The 17,843-nt window shown below is 39.6% G+C and overlaps 1 protein-coding gene across 2 annotated transcripts in view; it reads left to right on the forward strand.

Moving 5' to 3' along the window:
* Positions 1-2: 2 nt before the first annotated feature.
* Positions 3-17,843, forward strand: part of ESF1 (ESF1 nucleolar pre-rRNA processing protein homolog) — a 31,820-nt gene continuing 13,979 nt past the window's right edge. The window contains exons 1-9 of one of the 2 annotated variants that reach the window (XM_042049227.1): positions 3-86; positions 1,758-2,454; positions 3,215-3,543; positions 4,305-4,418; positions 5,107-5,207; positions 6,319-6,471; positions 7,939-8,053; positions 8,972-9,110; positions 15,687-15,848. In XM_042049227.1, the coding sequence (XP_041905161.1) occupies positions 1,758-2,454; positions 3,215-3,543; positions 4,305-4,418; positions 5,107-5,207; positions 6,319-6,471; positions 7,939-8,053; positions 8,972-9,110; positions 15,687-15,848 (1,810 nt within the window). In that variant the 5' untranslated portion in view covers positions 3-86. Of the gene's footprint in view, positions 87-465; positions 489-1,757; positions 2,455-3,214; positions 3,544-4,304; positions 4,419-5,106; positions 5,208-6,318; positions 6,472-7,938; positions 8,054-8,971; positions 9,111-15,686; positions 15,849-17,843 lie in introns of those variants that run through there. The other variant, XM_042049228.1, reaches the window with a different exon arrangement.

The raw sequence follows: 17,843 nt of genomic DNA on the forward strand, positions 1-17,843 counted from the left end.
GGCCGCCGTAGCGCCGCCGGAAGTGGCGGTGCGGTGGCGGCGTGCAGCGTGCGGGCGGCGCTTTGAGGGAGCGGGCCTCGGGCACGGTCGGTGCGAGCGGGGCTTCCTCTGAGCTCCTCCCTGCGGCCGCGTCCGTCGCTGGGGTCGGGGACGGAGCGGGTGCCGGGGCTGCAGCGGCTGCAGCCGACTCGGCGCACCTGGGGCTGTTGGTGGGCTGTAGCTGAGGTGGACACCGGGCTAAGCTCGCCAAAGGCCCTGTGTGTGGGTCTGGTGGGGAGTCACGGAGGGATGTGTCTGCAGACCATGTGTGTCCGTTCTCGTAGAATCATAGAATGGCCTGGGTTGAAAGGAATCTCAAACGCTATCTCGTTCGAAACCCTCTCCATGGGCAGGGGCACCTTCCACCAGACCACGTTGCTCAGAGCTCCATCCAACCTGGCCGTGAACATTTCCAGGGATGAGGCATCCAGAGCTTCGCTGGGTAAACGGTGTCAGTTCCTCACCACCCTCACACTGAAGAATTTTTTCCTCCTATGTAGTCTAAACCTACCTTCTAGTAGTTGGAAGCCATTCCCCTTTGTCCTGTTACTCCAGACCCCTGTAAATAGTCCTTCTCTATCTTTCTTGTAGGCTTCTTTCAAGTACTGGAATGTCACAATTAGGTCTTCTGAAGCCTTCTGTTCTCCAAGCTGAACAATCCCAATTCTCTCAGTCTTTTCACATAGGAGAGGAATTCCATCCCTCTAATTATCTTGGTGGTCTCTGGACTCCAACAGCTCCATGTTCTTCCTGTGCTGGGACCCCAGATCTGGACACAGCACTGGAGGTGGGGTCTCACCTGAGCAGAGCAGAGGGGCAGAATTCCCTTCCTCACCTGCTGCCCATGGAGCTTTGGATGCAGCCTGGGGCACAGGGGGTTTCTGGGCTGCCAACGCAGCTGACAAAGCAAAGATTTGTGGCTGAGACGGTGGTAGGTACAGGATTATTTGTGACTTGTTTAAATCTGCTGCTGCAGCAAAGCCAACAGGGTGCTGAGTTCCATCAACCAGACGTCACCAGCAGAGATAAAGAAGTCATTATCCCACTTGGTGCTTGTCAGGTCACATCGGGAATTCTGTGTTCAGTTTTGGTTCCTGCCCCACAAAAAAGATGTGGGCAGACTGGGGAGGGTCCAGAGGAGGGCCACAAAGATGACCAACGGACTGGGAAGCTGCCATGTGAGGAAAGGCAGAGAGAGCTGGGTTTGTTCAGCCTTGAGGAAAGAAGGCTCAGGGGAGACCTTATCCTCATGTTCCAGTATTTAAAAGGTGGCTACAGAGATGATGGAGACTCTCTTTCTACAAGGAGTCACAAGCAAGAGACAAGGGGTAATGGGTATAAGTTATTCCTTGGGAGATTCCACTTAGATACAAGAGGAACATTGTCCTCAATGAGAACATTCAGCCATTGGAATAATCTCCGCAGGGAAGCGGTGGATTCGCATGTACAAGATTTGGCTGGACAGAGTGCTGGGCCATCTTGTATATGCAATGCTTTTGCCAAGAAATGTTGGGCCAGATGATCTTTGAGGTCCCTTCCAGCCAGGTGGTGTGTGATGCTCTGAAATTGTCATATGTGCTTTTGGAAAGAACTTTTTAGGTATAGGTTAGAAATCCAACTTTGTTTAATCCTTGTTTTTTTCAGTCACATATCTAAGTCTGTGTTCATTGGTTGAGGTTTTTTTAATCAGAAATGATTGGGTTTTTTCCATATTGTAGATGTCCAAGTCTTCAATGGCATCAAAAATGTCATCCCAGGAGGAAATACTGAGCGATGGCCGGTTCAGCTGCGTCGCAAGGGATCCCAGGTTTTGGGAGATGCCTGAAAAGGAACGTAAAGTCAAGATTGACAAGCGATTCCGAGCGATGTTTCATGACAAGAAGTTCAAGCTGAGATACACAGTGGATAAAAGAGGTCGCCCTGTTAACTATACCTCTACAGAGAACCTCAGGAAGTTTTATGCCTTGTCGGAATCTGACTCTGATCTTTCAGAAAGTGATAGTAAAGAACTCACTGTAAAGAAAAAAAAGAAAAAGAAAGCTAAAGGTAGAGGAGAAGCGGATTCTGCAACGGCCATTGCCGGTGGCCTCCCAAAGGAGGAGAGCAAAAAATCCAAACAAGGGGTGGACCAAACATGTGAAGCAGTGACTGCACTAAATGACCTTAAAAAAGAAGGACAAAAAAGTAAATCTAAGTTCAGCTTGAAGGAGGATTCACAGAAAACGGCAATGGAAGTTGATCGCTCTTGGGGAAACAAGGGCCTTTTACCCAGAGGGGAAAACAAACAAGGAGGTGCATCAGGGGGAAGATCCATTTCAAATCAAAACAAGGAAAAGTCTTCACAAGCAAGTGGTACTAAGTCAGTCAAAGCTCCCATGAGGGACCACTCCCTAGGAGAGAAAATAAAAGAATCAGGTTAGTTGTTCGAATAAGGAGGAGAATTCAGCTGTGTTTATTTGGATGTTGTTGCTTTCGTTTTGTCCATGGAAGATATTTTGCAAGATCAGTTATAAAATAGCTGACTGACTCAGATTCAGTGTTCCTGGAAGATTGGAGTTGGTCAGCTCTGTATAGAATCAGTTCTGATTCTTCAGTAAGATTGTGAGCATCCCTGTCCTTTTAATTGTTGGTGCTGAAATTGTTGGTTAGTTAGGAAAGTAAAATTTATAACAGCATATATGCTGCTGTATTTATCAAACTGAACAGCAGATACATGAACTGATACCATGAAGGCACATCACAACTTGTGGACTGAAATTGTAAACATGGCAGCATTGAGCCATTAATATTAAAGGAGATTGGAAAGAACAGGTAACTTGAAGAAAAGTTTGAAGAAAAACTTTATTTATATTGCTTGTGCATGTGTATAGCCTCCATTATTAAACTGATTTCTACCTGTTGGTTCTGTAAGATAAATGAAATAGCAGTATATTTAATTACAGTTGAGATCGATAATACAATTGTGGGCCTAAAGAGTATTTACATTAGATTAGACCAGACTAGACAAACAAGAGCGGCAACACCAATGTTTTCTGTTATTCGCTCCTGCATCATTACACCTTTCGGGGGTCCTGTAAATAGGTATGAAAAAGCCCTGAAGCTTTCCTTTTTGTAAAGGGTCATATGTAACTCTAACATAAAAATAGGTGTCTAATGTTTATCTTTCTGTGCTCAGACGTCTGTGACCAAAGTGTAAAATGTAAAAGCCAGTTAGAGGAAGAAACTTCTGCAAGTGAGGATGCAGAATCGGAAGAAGAGGAATCAGAAGATGGTGGAGAAACAGGCGAGGAAGAGGAGCCAGAAGATGATGGGGAAATGGGTGAAGATGACAGTGATTCAGAAGGTGATGAAGAAAGTGATAGTGGGCCTGATCTAGCCAGAGGCATAGGGAACATTGAAACGAGCTCAGAGGATGATGAGGACTTGAACGAGCTGTTTCCAAAGGAGCCAGAGATTGAGCACTTGTGGCGCGAGTTGGATAAAGATGCCCCGCGTGGAGATGAGGTAACAATACTTTGCATGTGAAAAGTTGCTACATGACAAACTCAGAAATGTTATGAGTTCATACAGTTTGTGGGGGTATTTTTTGTAAAGGTTTTTCAGCCTTTTAGTGACAGAATGGAAGTGATGGTGAAATTGTCTGACAATGAGAGACTTGCAGTTTTCACTGGTATCTCCTCTTCCCCCTAAGCACACTTACCTATACCTATAGATAAGCTGTCTGCAGGTGAAAGGACAAACAAAATTGAGCCTTTCAGAAATTCCAGAATTTGGATAGTGCTGCTTTTGTTCACTACTGATTTTTTTCACTTTTCAAAAATTTAGTTATTTAACTCACACTTTAAGAAATTAAGATATCATTAGACAGCGAAATAGGACTTCACAACTAGCACAATCAGTGTGTAAGAAATCACAGTACTCTAGTGCTGCCACAATACAGGGGTAGTGATTGTTCCTGAAACTAACAATGTTTGATAACAAGATCCTAAGTGATTATGTTGTCGCTGCAGTTCTAAATCTGTGATTGGTGCAGTCCATTCTGTGGCGCTTCACTATTTATGTCCTTTTTATGTGCTCTGGTAATTGCTGCTTCTGATCTTTGCTAGTTTAAGTGATAAAAAGCCATGAGGACAATGCTGCTTTTATTTTTTTCAGCAAAGTTTATTGCTGACTTTGATTTTTACCACTGAGTTCTGCAAGAGAATTGTGTATTCCTCACAACAGTTAAGAATTAAACCTATGAATTTTATGTTCTTTTCTTTCAGATTACAAGCAGATTGGCAGTTTGTAATATGGATTGGGATAGGTTGAAGGCTAAGGATTTGCTGGCTCTATTTAATTCTTTCACACCCAAAGGAGGAGCAGTGTTTTCTGTTAAGGTAAGACTTGATCTCTAAAAAGAGAACTGACTTTTACTGATAAAAGAAATAGACTACAAAATAAGAAGTAAGACAGTGGTGTAGAGAACCAAAAGAAATATTAATGTGTTTAAAGAGAAACTGTGTTGCAATTTAACTCGCTGTAACAGGCATGTATTTGGCAGAGTTAGAGGCCAAAGCCATTGACTTCTCATGTTTATGAGGTTGGCTCTCAGTGCTGGTTCTCTGACACTAATAGTGAAGTTCTTAGTTCTAGTAGGAGGAGACTACATTTCCTTGATTAGTTTTATTTTCAGTGGTCTGCACGGCAGATAACCCAGCCTTAGACCTTACTAATAAATTGGTTGTATTCTGGCCAATTAAGTTACATTTTTCCATTTAGTGTCTGCCTCAGCTCTCTGAGAAATTTTAATCAGATACCTCTTCCTGAGAAGGGCCACAGTAGAATGAGCAAAGTTAGGGTTCCTGTTGTTCTTCATCTGTCTCAAGATTCCTGGCAGGCAGTTTGGTTATTCTGCTGTCTTTTCCATACATTAAAATTAGGAAGGTAATAAATTTGATGGAATTGATCCCTTAACTGATCTTAAATAAAAACTGTAAAGTGTAAAAGCCTGGAGAGGTATTTTTTCTTAGTTATTGTACATTGTGTCACAGTTTAAGCTTTAGTTTTGTATTGTTGTATTTGTAGATTTATCCTTCAGAGTTTGGAAAAGAGAGATTGAAAGAGGAAGAACAAAAAGGACCTGTGGAACTGTTCGATCTTCCAGAGAATACCACAGAGGATGATGGGTATTAATTTTAATTTTGTCTTCAAATAAGAGATATAATATGTTTAATTCTTAGTGAAAATCCCAATCAACTCCTGTTTCCAGGAGTTCATATGTGGAAATGTCCTGTGGACAGCTTAATTTTTCAGTTTTTTTCAAGGGTTGTTTTACAACCCTTGGTTCATTATCAGTGCATTTAATAAATGCATTATGATGAAACTTGAGAAGATTTGCTTGTTGATGTGAGTTCAAAATTTTATGATGTAGCTCATTGGAATAATCAATGGAACAAATACATGGGGAGCTTAAAAAACCAGCATTTCTCTTCTACAAATTGCCATTTGTGCAGTAAACTCCCCTTAGTGCTCACTGTCAAAATTCTTACCTGTGAATCAACAGGGACCTTAACTTAGTCCAAGAATTCCCAGATTGAGATTTCTGGAGTGCCATCAGCAGCAGCCCTGGCTTCCCAGGCTGAGCTCCTCAGTCCTGCCATTGTCCTGACTTCTTCGGGCATGTCTTTCTTGCTTTTTTTAAACTTTTGTTAAAGGTTTTGCTTTGATATTTTTCCAGAATTCCCAGATGTTTGGTAGCCTGATTGGGGCCATATTTGTATAATGCATCCTGCTGGACTGCCCTGTATTTAGAAAATCTAGATGCTTCTGACATAAGGGTAGATCCCTTTGAAGGCATTCTCTAGTGCATCAGGGGAGTGTAAGGTGGACGCAGAGCGCGTTCTGAGGTCCTCTTCACTGTGTGCCTCAAGGTGCATCCTGAAGCGTTAGATTTACTGCTCAGTGGGCTTGAGAGCATCTGCAATCCAACAAACAAACCCAGGTATCCCAGAGGTACCTCAGTGATACCTGTGCCCTTCAGATTCACAGAACCTCATCCTTGTGATCTTTCAATGGAGTCATATACAGATTTTACACTTAATAAAACTGTGTGAAATAGTCTTTTTACTTGAGCAAAACTGAATACTGGTGGAACTTTGTGCTGTTTAATATCGAGCCTTACAAGATTAGAAGAGTGCTTGGTTGGCACATGTTTTTAACGAGTTGGATTAACATATTTTGCAAATAACAAGATGTTACAGCCAGCTCACCTGACTGGTCTTTTCTCCACTTTTGCAGGATTTATAGGGAAAAACTGCGGGAATACCAGTTTAAGCGACTGAAATACTTCTATGCAGTTGTAGAATGTGATTCTCCTGAAACAGCCAATAAAATTTATGAGGAATGTGATGGACTGGAATTTGAAAGTAGCTGCTCTTTCATAGACCTGAGGTAACTCCACTGGTGATATTTTTACATGTTGGGCCAGGGAGGGTGAATTAAAGGCAGTTTATAATAATTTGGAGTAAACTTTATTGACTTCACTCTGTAAGCAAAACAAGATATGAAGATAAATTGGGCATCCAGTGAGTTGTTAGGTTTCCCTTTGGTTCTTCTTTCTTCTTTTTGACCGTTTTTATTGTAATATGGGAAGTTCAAGAGGATGTCTGCGTAGAGAGATTATTTTCCGGAAATCCAGATAAAATGTTCTCATTACATCTTCAAGCTTTTGGTACAATTAAGTAAAGTGATAGGATTCAGGAAATGAAACAATGCACTGTTGCTTTTTTCTTTTTCTCTCCCCAAGGGTCCAGAAGTGGCTCTTTTTTGGGATTCCTTACCACAGGGCAAGATTATTGCTGCTGTTGTCACAAAGCTGCAATAGATGTGTTAGCCCTTGTGAATGAGCTGGATGCTCTGGTATTTCCAAAGTCATGTTTGGGGAAGAAAGGATTTTAAATTGTGGTTTGCTTTATTGTTAGTATTTCCTTTTGTTGCAAAAAACCCCTTTCAGTCTAAACAGAAAAGTTACTAAATCATAAAAAGTTGTGGCAGAAGCCCTGTTTGTCTGCTGGGGCCTCTGTTATGGACACTCTTGGAAATCAGTGAAAGTTAAGGGGGTTTTTTTGCTTTGAATAATTTTCTAGGGGAACTTAGTTACTTTGCTTTGAACCATTTTGGAAAAGACATCTTTGCTAAGTGAACATGTGAACATGTGTGAACATGTAAACATGTAAAATGTGTAAACATTTTAAACACTGGTAATGTTTTACAACAAACACAGGTGTTTGAAATTCTCCAGTGATTTTCCTAATCTTCTGCTTTGTTAAATTTTAATGTAGACTACTATTTATCAGATTACATTTGCAAAGATTTTAAAAAAATCACAAGTAATTCCTCATGTAGTATACCAAGGTTTTTGGTTTTTTTAAACTAAGTTCTTCGGTTGCTACTCATGACTTTGGTCTTTTAAACTTTTTTTTTCCTTATTCATTATAATTTTCAAGATGTACCAGGCTTTCCTAAAAGGCTTGGAATTTTTTTTCATCTGTTTCCAAATCCTCTTTTATTCGCTTTTTTCTTTTTAATTTTTAATATTAAGATGGTTCTTAAAACAAAGAAAAACACCCAAAAAACCATCTGCAACCCTGTTTATACCAGACTGAAAATTGAAATACTTCCCAAACAGGGTGTTGTTATACACTGAAAACCTGTGGAGCAGACCTGCAGAAGCCAGGCAATGAATCTTACATGTGTGGAGTACTTGTCCATTTCTTTTGTTCCCTTTTCAGGCTTACCCCCTTTTTATTTTAGCTAATTCTTTCATGCTGATGTACCATACTCATGAAAGCTTAGACTGTTTATACTATGCAATTTCCCAATGTATTTGAAGAATAACACGTTTTATTTGCCTTTAAGATTTATTCCAGATAATGTTACATTTGATGATAAGCCAAAAGATGTAGCCTCAGAAGTGAACATAGCTGCTTATAAGCCAAAGTACTTCACATCTGCTGCTATGGGAACATCAAAGGTATCTTTACAGTGTTTTTGTAATGTTTTTCTTATTTGTTTAGTTTTGCTGTCAGCTTTTGAATGATATATGTACTGGGGAAAAGATTCCTGATTATCTTCACCATTTCAAAATAAAGACATCAAATGTATTAAAAGATTTAAGCATGTTATGGACCCACAAGTTGGATTTTAAAAGAGATTGGGCTTCATTTTATCTCTATGACAAGTTGCACATGAAATTGCTTGATTATTTACAGTTAAATCTTTTAATTTGCCTAAAATGGATGTTAGTGTATTAATCGGTAAGAGCCATTTTGGTGGTAATGCCAGGCTTCAACAGTTGCTTCCCCTCCTTGTAGCAATTCGTTCCTACTCTGTCCTACTGACAGCCAAAATTTCCATCTGGCCATGAAATGAACCAGATTGGAGGAGTGATTAGTTGAGAAATAAGAACTTTCTGCTGGATCTTTTTTCAGTCAGATCTGTTTCACGTTCTGGTTGAGGGTGCAGTTGCGCAAACACTTTCATTGTCCCCATTGCAATCTGCATGTGATTCCACCAGTGAATTGCTGCTGGAAGAGGAAAAGAGAGGGGTTGGTGGCTGCTTCAACACCAGTATCTGTTGCCACAAAGGAAATTTGGCTTACAGAGGTTTTGTGTTGTGGGACCTGCTCTTACAGAACCATTCAGTGCATGAGGAGATCTCTTCAGTTCTTCTTGTAGTTCAAATTCATTGAAACCGACTGTAGAATAAATTCCAAAATGTTATAATTAAATTCCTGTTACTAAATGGTTATTATAGTGAGTAGAGAGCATGACTAACAGGTTTATATTATGTCTTGAATGGAAGGTATAAAATAATTTTCCCTAAAAAGACAACATTACTGTGTTTAGTTTTAGTGTTCCAGCTTCTACAACTGGCATTCTTATTTTTAAGGTAGATATCACATGGGATGAGACAGATCATGAGCGAGTAACATCACTCAGCAGAACTTTTAACAAAGAGGAGCTTCTTGACATGGATTTTCAAGCTTATTTGGCTTCATCGAGTGAAGAAGAGGAGGAACAGCAGCAAGGTACTTTGGTGATAAATGTACATAAAGTCATTAGCTGCAGGGTTTTAAACACAAATTATTTAAGTATTTAAATGTTATATTTATAGAAAATGCTTTGAATGTCATCTTTTACAAGGACAATTATATTTGTTGCATAATGATTGAGCCTGTAAGCAAAATCACTAAATGGTTCAGACTGGAAGGAACCTAAAAGACCAACTAGCTCCAACACCCTGCCACTGGCAGGGACACCTTCCACTGGACTACAGTAGTTGCTTTCTGAATAGGAGCTTGCACCTCTGTGTGGAAAATAATTTTCTTGCTTTTTTATTTCTCCTCCTACCCCCTTTTTTCTTTTTTTTCAGGGTACCTTGACATCTCTTTGTCAAGTTTGGCAGTATCTGCTTCTAATCTGTCCATTTCTGAGATAAATTACAGACTCATAGAAGTTGAAGTGTTTCCTTTTCAGAGGAAAAGTCCTAGTTTGAAATGCAAGGTGGTTAATGACTAAATGAACAGGGACATCTTTCAAGTGCTTTTTGATTCATGTACTTCTTAAGAATATAAAGAGAATTTCATCTAACTTCGCAAGGTACTTGAGTCTTCTGCATATGGTGCACCAGTGTTTAAATTCCTTATTAAATTGCTTGTTTTCATTCTGAAATGCGTCCTGCTCTTAATACCTACAGCCTAGATTACAAGGCAAATAAAATTTCATTAAGCCTTAATTAGGTCTTTCAAACAGATCTTAAAATTGATTTATCCCGCATTAAAGCAGCTTGCTGCAAGCAGAGATGAGCTTGGAGCATGCAAAAAAACATTGCAGTTTTTTTTGGTTGTAGAGTTGGGAAATCTTGTGGCAGAAAACTCAGGTTGGCAATATATTGGCAGGGATAATGTCCATTTGTTTCTCATCTTACATAAAAACTCACAAACTGCACTGTTGTGAGCTTTAGTTTCTCTATCAATGCCTGGTGAAGTCTAAAGGGGAGCAGGGGATTCAGAGTAAAGCATTTCCATCTCCTCTCACATACAAGGCTACCATGATTTTAAAGAACAGCATCTATGATAGGGTGGTGATGAAAGCTAATATCCATGGGAGCAACACTTCAGAAATTTTAAAGAGTAAAATTCCATTTCTGGGAAGGAAAAAAAAATGACCTTAAGTAATCTTATCACACTAATAAATTTTAAACCTGGAAATGTCTAGATACAAATGATGTTTTGAAAAGTAAGTTATTAAGAGAGGAATTATGTTGTCATGTCTTTAATGTGTTCCTGACGTTTTATCCATTCAGTTATGTGATACAAAACAGGATTCCATCTGTCAGGGTTCCATCCAGCAGAATTATGTGGTGCTATGCACAAATGGGAAAAATCAATGTCAGCTGCTTGAATGGAAATGTAGGAGTCTGATAAGGAGGGAAAAAATGTCCTGGACTTCTATTTGTACTTTTCGAACTTACTAAAATGTTTTATTTATAAACAGGTTTTTGTTGGCCTGTTCTAATTTTTTTTTTTTCATGGAATTTTTTCAACTTAAAATATGTGCATCATGAATGTTAGTATTACTGTTAAACAACAGTTCTGTGACATCAGGGATTTCAGTGACCTGGAATGTTGTGGTTCACAGCACAAAATTTCTCCTTTACATTGCTTCTGAATTTTCTGCTACTTGGGTACATTTATCCCAATTAGGAAGTGTTCGTGGCATTCATTAAATCCAGTCCATAATTGCTATTTTGACAATGAGCACCAGTGACTTAGTGTATGGCATTTTAAATATGCTTCAAATTAAGCATTATGGGGTTTATGTCTAAGCTTTTCATCTGTTTTTTTTTTATCTTTGCAAGAGCAACATCTTTTCTGCTGTTCTGCTTTGCACAGCACACAAATACTGAAACAGAATATATGATAAAATACTTTTATAGGATTTTTTTAAATTAGCTGGTCTTGATAGAATCATGGAGTCACAGAATATCCTGAGTTGGAAGGGACCCATGAGGACCACTGAGTCCAAGTTGTGACTCCACAAAGGGCAACCTAAAAGCTAAACCTAAGAGTTGTCCAAACACTTACTGAACACCACCAGGCTTGTAGGAAACTCCATGTAGATCCCTGCTCTCCTCAGTAGGAATCTGAGCAGGAAGCCCAGCCTCCTGTGGTATTTGACTTCCGATATAAGACTCTGCAAACCCAGTAGGTCTTTGTTTTGTGCTGCTGCCCCGATGCCAGAGGTGCACAAGTGCAGAGAAAGGAAATGTAGTGGTTGGGAGGGAGGAGTTTTTGTTCAAATAATGCTGCTGAATCTTATTTTCAATAATTAAGGTTAAATAGAGTCAGACCAGATATTAAATCTTTTTACAATTCTGAGAACTATTTGGTGCAATAACTCATGACTATATACATAAATTTAAATGCATAATATAGCATTTTATTAGATAACAATACAGCCTTTTTCTCTTAAAGATGAACAGTATCCACATGTGTTTATATTTGCTAGAGCTATTACAGAAGACTAAGAAATGGAGGGTGACAGAAGTAGAACATGCAGTTATTTATTATTGTCTCTGGAAAGAAGAAGCAAGAGGATTTAGCAGTTTATGAATTGGCCAAGCCTGGGTGGAATATCATGGGAATTTCAGAATACAAATACCACAACCTGATTATTTTCTTTCTGTGAAGCATCAGAAACTGGATACAGCTGATGCAGGTGTTGGATACTTTTCCAAAGCATGCTTGCAGGAACTGTTGGGTTGGGTTTGTTTTGTAATTAAAGGTGCTTGGAAGGCCAATAAGGGTCATGTCAGCATTCCTTCCAGGAGGTTCGTATAAACTGTGGGAGGTGTCCAGTAACTTGAAGAACACATTTCTGTGTTTTTGCAGGCTAGTGAGTCCCTACTCAGAACTGACTCTGATTGCCAGTGTTAACCTTGGCTTTGGTCTGGCTGGCTCAGAGGTGTGGCTCTACTGATGCCAGGTCACCTCTGCACAGACAGCTGCTGAGAGGCTGCAGCTACAACACTCACCTGGTTTGCAAGGGGAGGTTTAAAGACCCGGTGCACATCCCTCAATGGTTAGACTACAAAGACCTGAAGGAAAATGCAAAAAAAAAGAAAATGCCATAAATTAATGTTTACCCTTCATTTACTGTTATCTGTGTTTGCATTCTCTTCTTCTAATATCTTTTCTTTCTGAAAAATCTTACAAAAAGGCATCAATTCTGACAGGCTTTGAATAAACTTCATTTCATATTCTAAATTTTTCCATTTTTTTATTATCGTTGGGATGACCTAATGGGATTTGCACAACTCCATGTTCAGGAAGTGCTTAGAATGTGGGAAAATGGGTTTAAACCCCAGTGGTTTTTTTGTCATTATTTTCTGGCTCAAGACTGAGTTCAGCACATTTAATTTTTCATAGCATGCTGTAGTGCAGTGCAAAAACCTCTACCTCAGACTTGATTCTTGAATACTGGAGTGTGAAGCATTTAGTTTTAATCCTGTCGGTCTACATGCATTGTAGGTATTGGGTTTTATTTTTTATCTATCTGAATTTGAATAACTACCCTGGATAGAATTGAGACATTTAAGGCAATTTTTATGGTATGGCCATCAGCATCCAAGTCATTAGCTGAGTTTTCTGCTTTGCCATTACATCATGGAAAGAAAATTCCCCCTCATCTTTAAAAAAAATTCAGCCTTGCAGCAGACCTCTTGTCAAATGTTGTATCTGCTACAAGTTTTCTACTGCCTTTAATTTTTAAGGCTGAGGTTTTTTAAAAAAAGGAATCATCTACTCAGCTATTGCAAGATAAACTACGAACACAATCTCTTCACAACCCTCTGATTACAAGAACGTGATCTCAGCTGCCAATCACCAATTTAACATATTGAGCCTCTGCATGTGGTTATATTTTGTATTAATGTCATCTTTTAAAAACAAATTGTTGTATTGGAATGTTTCTGACCAGCCTCATGATTTGAAATTCATTCTTTTTAAATCTTTTAGCACTTCTATTACTTCTTTCTTTTGAAAACAATAAGAATATACTTTATTTTATACTCTAGATTTCATCAGTTTTTGCCTTTTTCTCCTTCCCAGGTTGATTGTATTTCTCTTGCAGTGCAGCGGTTAATGCCCCAGAACTTTTTGGTTTGTGTGTTTTCTTCAAAAAGCCTTTGAACAAGCTGTTGGCAGAAAGCATTGCTGCCTTAATATCCATCAAAGTGGTTCCTGATGTTGTGCAATACAGCGTGATACTTGAAAGCCGCTGACAAGGTTATTTGAACTCTGAGCAAACTTTGAGAACATAGCTCACTTTCCTTTCTTGCATCTGTTGTCAAATGTGCTTTATTTGCTTACAGATTTAAAAGCTCCTACAGTTCTTTTGAAGGCGATGTTGAACATTTGTTTTAAAACTGTTAGTTTTGACAGAAGAAACACAACTTCTATCTAAATGAGAAAGAATGACAATATGCATTGGCACTTAAATTTCTCCTAGCAAAATGAGCGATAAATACAAACTGGTAGCCCCTTGCCTATCAAGGTTCTAGGGATCCTCTTTTGGCTCAAAGATTTCTTCAGTTCCCATCCAGTAGAGCTTCTTTCTCAGGACACTAGGAAGAAGAAACAACCAAATGTCTTCTTTTTCTACTTGTCTTCAAAACATAGTTGCCTTTTGCTTTCTGAATGAGCAGATGCTTCCTTCTTAGATCTCAGCTTCTGATGAGGAAAGTGGAAAAGCAGCTGCAGCTGACTGTCCCCATGTGCTGTGCAAAAGATGAGCCAGCAGGGAACGAGCCCAGCCTGGCTGAACAGAGAGCTTTGGCTGGAACTTAGGAAAGAAAGGAAGGTTTATGAACTTTGGAAGATGGGGCAGGCAATTCAGGGGGACTACAAGGGTGCTGTGAGGTTATGCAGGGAGAAAATTAGAAGGGTCACAGCCAATCTAGAATTTAACCTGGTTACTGCCGTGAAAGACAAAAATTGTTTCTATAAACACATTAACAATAAGAGGAGAGCTAAGGAGAATCTCCATCCTTTACTGGATGCAGAGAGAGGCGCAGTGACAAAGGATGAGGGAAAGACTGCAGTACCTAATGCCTCCTTTGCCCTCAGTCTTATATAGTAACACCAGTTCTGGGTACCTGAACTGGGAGACAGGAACAGGGAGCAGAAAGAAGCCCCCTTAATCCAAAGGGAAATGGTCAGTGACCTGCTACACCACTACTTAAGAGACACACAAGTCTCTGGGGCCAGATGGGATCCACCCAAGGGTACTGAGGGAGCTGGCAGATATGATATGCTCACTTAGCCACTTTCCATCATTTTTCAGCAGTCCTGGATAATCAGAGAAGTCCCAGTTGACTGGAAGTTAGCAAATGTAATGCCCATCTACACAAAGTGGTGGAAGGAGAGTGCAGGAAACTACAGGCCTGTCAGCCCAGCATCAATGCTGGGGAGGTCACGGAGTGGGTCATCTTGAGGGCCATCATGTGGTACCTACAGGACAACCAGAGGCTCAGGCCAGTCAGCACAGGTTTGTGCAGGGCAGGTTCCTGCTTGACTAAATTAATCTCCTCTTATGGCAGGGTAACCCTCTTAGTGAATGAGGGAAGGGCTGTGGGTATTGGAACAGGCTGCCCAGGAAAGTGGCTCGATCACCATCCCCAGAGGTATTTAAAAGCCATGTAGATGTGGCACTTGTGGACATGATGCAGTGGCAGCTTAGCCATGCTGGGCTAACAGTTGGATTCGATGATCTTAAAGGTCTTTTCCAGCCTAAATGATTCTGTGATTCTATGAGCAGTAAAGATTTCTGCCTCCAGTCAACAACCAGCTTCTTGCAGTGATGGAATGGGGCGAGAACACTGCCACACCTCAGTTTTAGCCAAAGACCAGACTTGGAACTGGGACACATTTCTGGACACCAGTTATGCTGTCCACTCAATTCAGTACTGTAGGAAGCACAGCTTTACTGCTCATCCAGAGAAAAAGAAAAGATGACCCTGCCCCAGACCTAGGTTTCTACAGTTAAAGGAGTTGCAGCATTTTTCAAGTCTGTTTTCACTGAAATACTCGTTTAAAAGCTTATTGTAAGTAACATTTTAGTTGATTTTTTTCCTAAAAACAAGGAAAAAAGAAGTCCTCTTTTCTGTCTTGCTTCATTTGTTCATTCAGCAAGTCACTGAAGATTAAGGCATTGAATAATTATCTCTTTTACAGACTCTTGCTGTTTGTCAAAAAGCAGCATTTTATTTTCAAAATGCTTTGCACCACTGGTTTCAGAGATTTAGGTACTATGCTGGAAAAGGACTCTAAAACTAATAATTTAAAATTACAGTGAAGGATGCTGTGCCCCGTCAGTGATTTCCTTTACTGGACAAATTCTCTTTTGTCTTTTCAGATACTATTTTTATTTCATCTAAATAAGGGAATTCTTAAACTGGTTGTTCTGTGGGGTAATAACAGATGAAAATATTTTATATTATCTTTTAGAAGTAATGTGTGTGTCTTAGGTTTGTTTCCTAAAGATAAACTTCAGTTGCTCACTTTCTTGAGGCTCTCTGTGATAACTTTGCTCTCTCCTCTTAGATGGTGATGCAGTTAATGAAATGGAAGATGACAAACTGAGGAAAAGCCAAAAAGACGATGAAGAGCAAATTGCCAAGTACAGAGAACTTTTGCAAAGTATCCAAGAAAAAGAGAAAAAACAGGAAGAAAAGGATATAGGAATGGAGATTAAATGGGTTCCAGGTAAGGTTTATTTTTTTTATTTTCCTGCCTTGGAGGATATGCAATATTGGTCTGCTGACAGGGATATAGTGTAAGGTGCTGAATTTATAGTAGGAGAAACAAACCCTTTTTTTCCCCATAAATTGAAATCCAGATTGTTTACAGTGAGGGAAATAGAAGAAATAACATGTCTGAACTCAGTTCCTCAGCTGTAAGTTTCTCTTTATAGATTATTTTTTCGCCAGGATTTTTTGTACTTGCTTTTTCAATTATCACTTTATAGACTTTTTTTTTAAAGTAGAATTCATGTGTTTGCTATAGATTCATAAAACATACTTGCACTTTTAAAAATGAAAACCAGTATGATTTGGAAACATAGTGTATAATTAGAGGAGAGTGGTTTGGAAATGTTGCCTGCATAATGCTAAAGATTTGGGGGAGCAGAAAAGGGAAAAGTCTGACCTTCCAGTGAAACTGCTCTGGGAGAAAGCAAAGTACCAGGAAAGGTTGGGGAATAGTGACGTCCAGATTGACATCGGAAATTAATGAAAGGTAACTTCACCATATAGCATCCCAGCAGAACTCATCCTGACAGCCAAAAACGAGTGTCTAGTTCTTTTTTTTTCTTTATGACAAAAAAACCACTCAAACTGAATGCTTTCCCTGAGGTGTAATGAGCCAGTTTAACAGCTCCCTACATCCACAAAGGGAAAGGTTTTCACTGTGGCGTCACCTTGATCCTGGCCCAAACCTCATTCTGACTGCCTGTACCAGCCTTGGCACTTGGTAGATCTCCTTGCAAGCCTAATTTTGTTCACTAAAATAACAGAACTACTCTGGAAAAGAAAAAATCTGGATCTTTTCCACTGAGTTAGCATGTCAGATAGGCAGATGTTCAGAGGGTTAAATGGTGCAGCTGAAAGACTAGGGAAGTATGACATTCCCTTCTTGGGAGCAGCAAGGTGCAGCAGGTGTGGGACTGCAGCCTGTGTCAGGACACAGCCCTGATCTCTTACTGCAAGTAGCAAGACCAGACACATACCAGAATCTAGGCTCTTCGCTGCTGATGGGAATTCCCAGCTAGGAATGCATATCTAATGATATGATTTACACAAATATTATTCTGAGTTCACTCAGATAACTTCTGCTGAACAGAAGTTCTGCTCAGTTTGAAATACTCTGGTCTGTAGCAGTTCACTGAAATGGACTAAACTGAACGGAACAATTTTATTCCTGTTTCTTCATAAGATCTGTGTTCTAGAGGATACACGGGCATTAAAAATAGTTGTGTGCTTTCAATCGTGCTTTTATAATTCCAGTAATTTCTGACATGAATTCTGTCAAAACCCTTTTGGAAAAGCATGTATCGTGCAGCCAGGACAAGTGCTCGCTGACACAGCGTTGTACTCCATCTGTCCACTGTGTGTCAGTACTTGCATTCACGATGTTGCTCACTCAGTAGTTAATTCATTGTGTCACTGAGCATTCAAGGCCAAGGAGTTTTCATGCGTACGTAGCTTTGTAAGATTTCTACAGAGATTTGTTGCCACCTTTCAGATTGAAGGTGGAAGCCACAGATGAACCAGTTGCTGTTAGGAGTGTGTTTTGTATTTATATATATTTGTATTTATATATATTTGTATTTATATTTATTTATGTGTTTTTCTGTTGGTTTTGAAAAACACGTTTGGAGGTTTTTTTGTTTGTTATGCATTCTGTTTTTTGAAGAATTTTGCAAATTTTATGAAAGAAGTTCTGTAAATTTAAGAAAGTTTGGGTACCTTAATGTGGTAACATAGTCAGGAATCTAGAGCAAACCCTTCATTTTAGGAGATGGAAAATTGTTTTAAGGGAGACCAAAGGAAACTCTTTAGCCTTGCTTGCCCTGGGAGAACAAGAAGTTTTGTAAGAGGCTGTCTTTAAGACTGTGCCTTGCATGTTACGAGTAAACTGCATTGACATTTAGTAGAAATGGAGTTTTAACTGTAGTAGAGCTGGAATCCAGTTCCTTAATGC

This window comes from Corvus kubaryi, unplaced genomic scaffold (genome assembly GCF_017639235.1).
Source record: "Corvus kubaryi isolate FWS band 111438036 unplaced genomic scaffold, C.kubaryi_AGA036_p1.0 70, whole genome shotgun sequence".
NCBI lineage: Eukaryota > Metazoa > Chordata > Aves > Passeriformes > Corvidae > Corvus > Corvus kubaryi.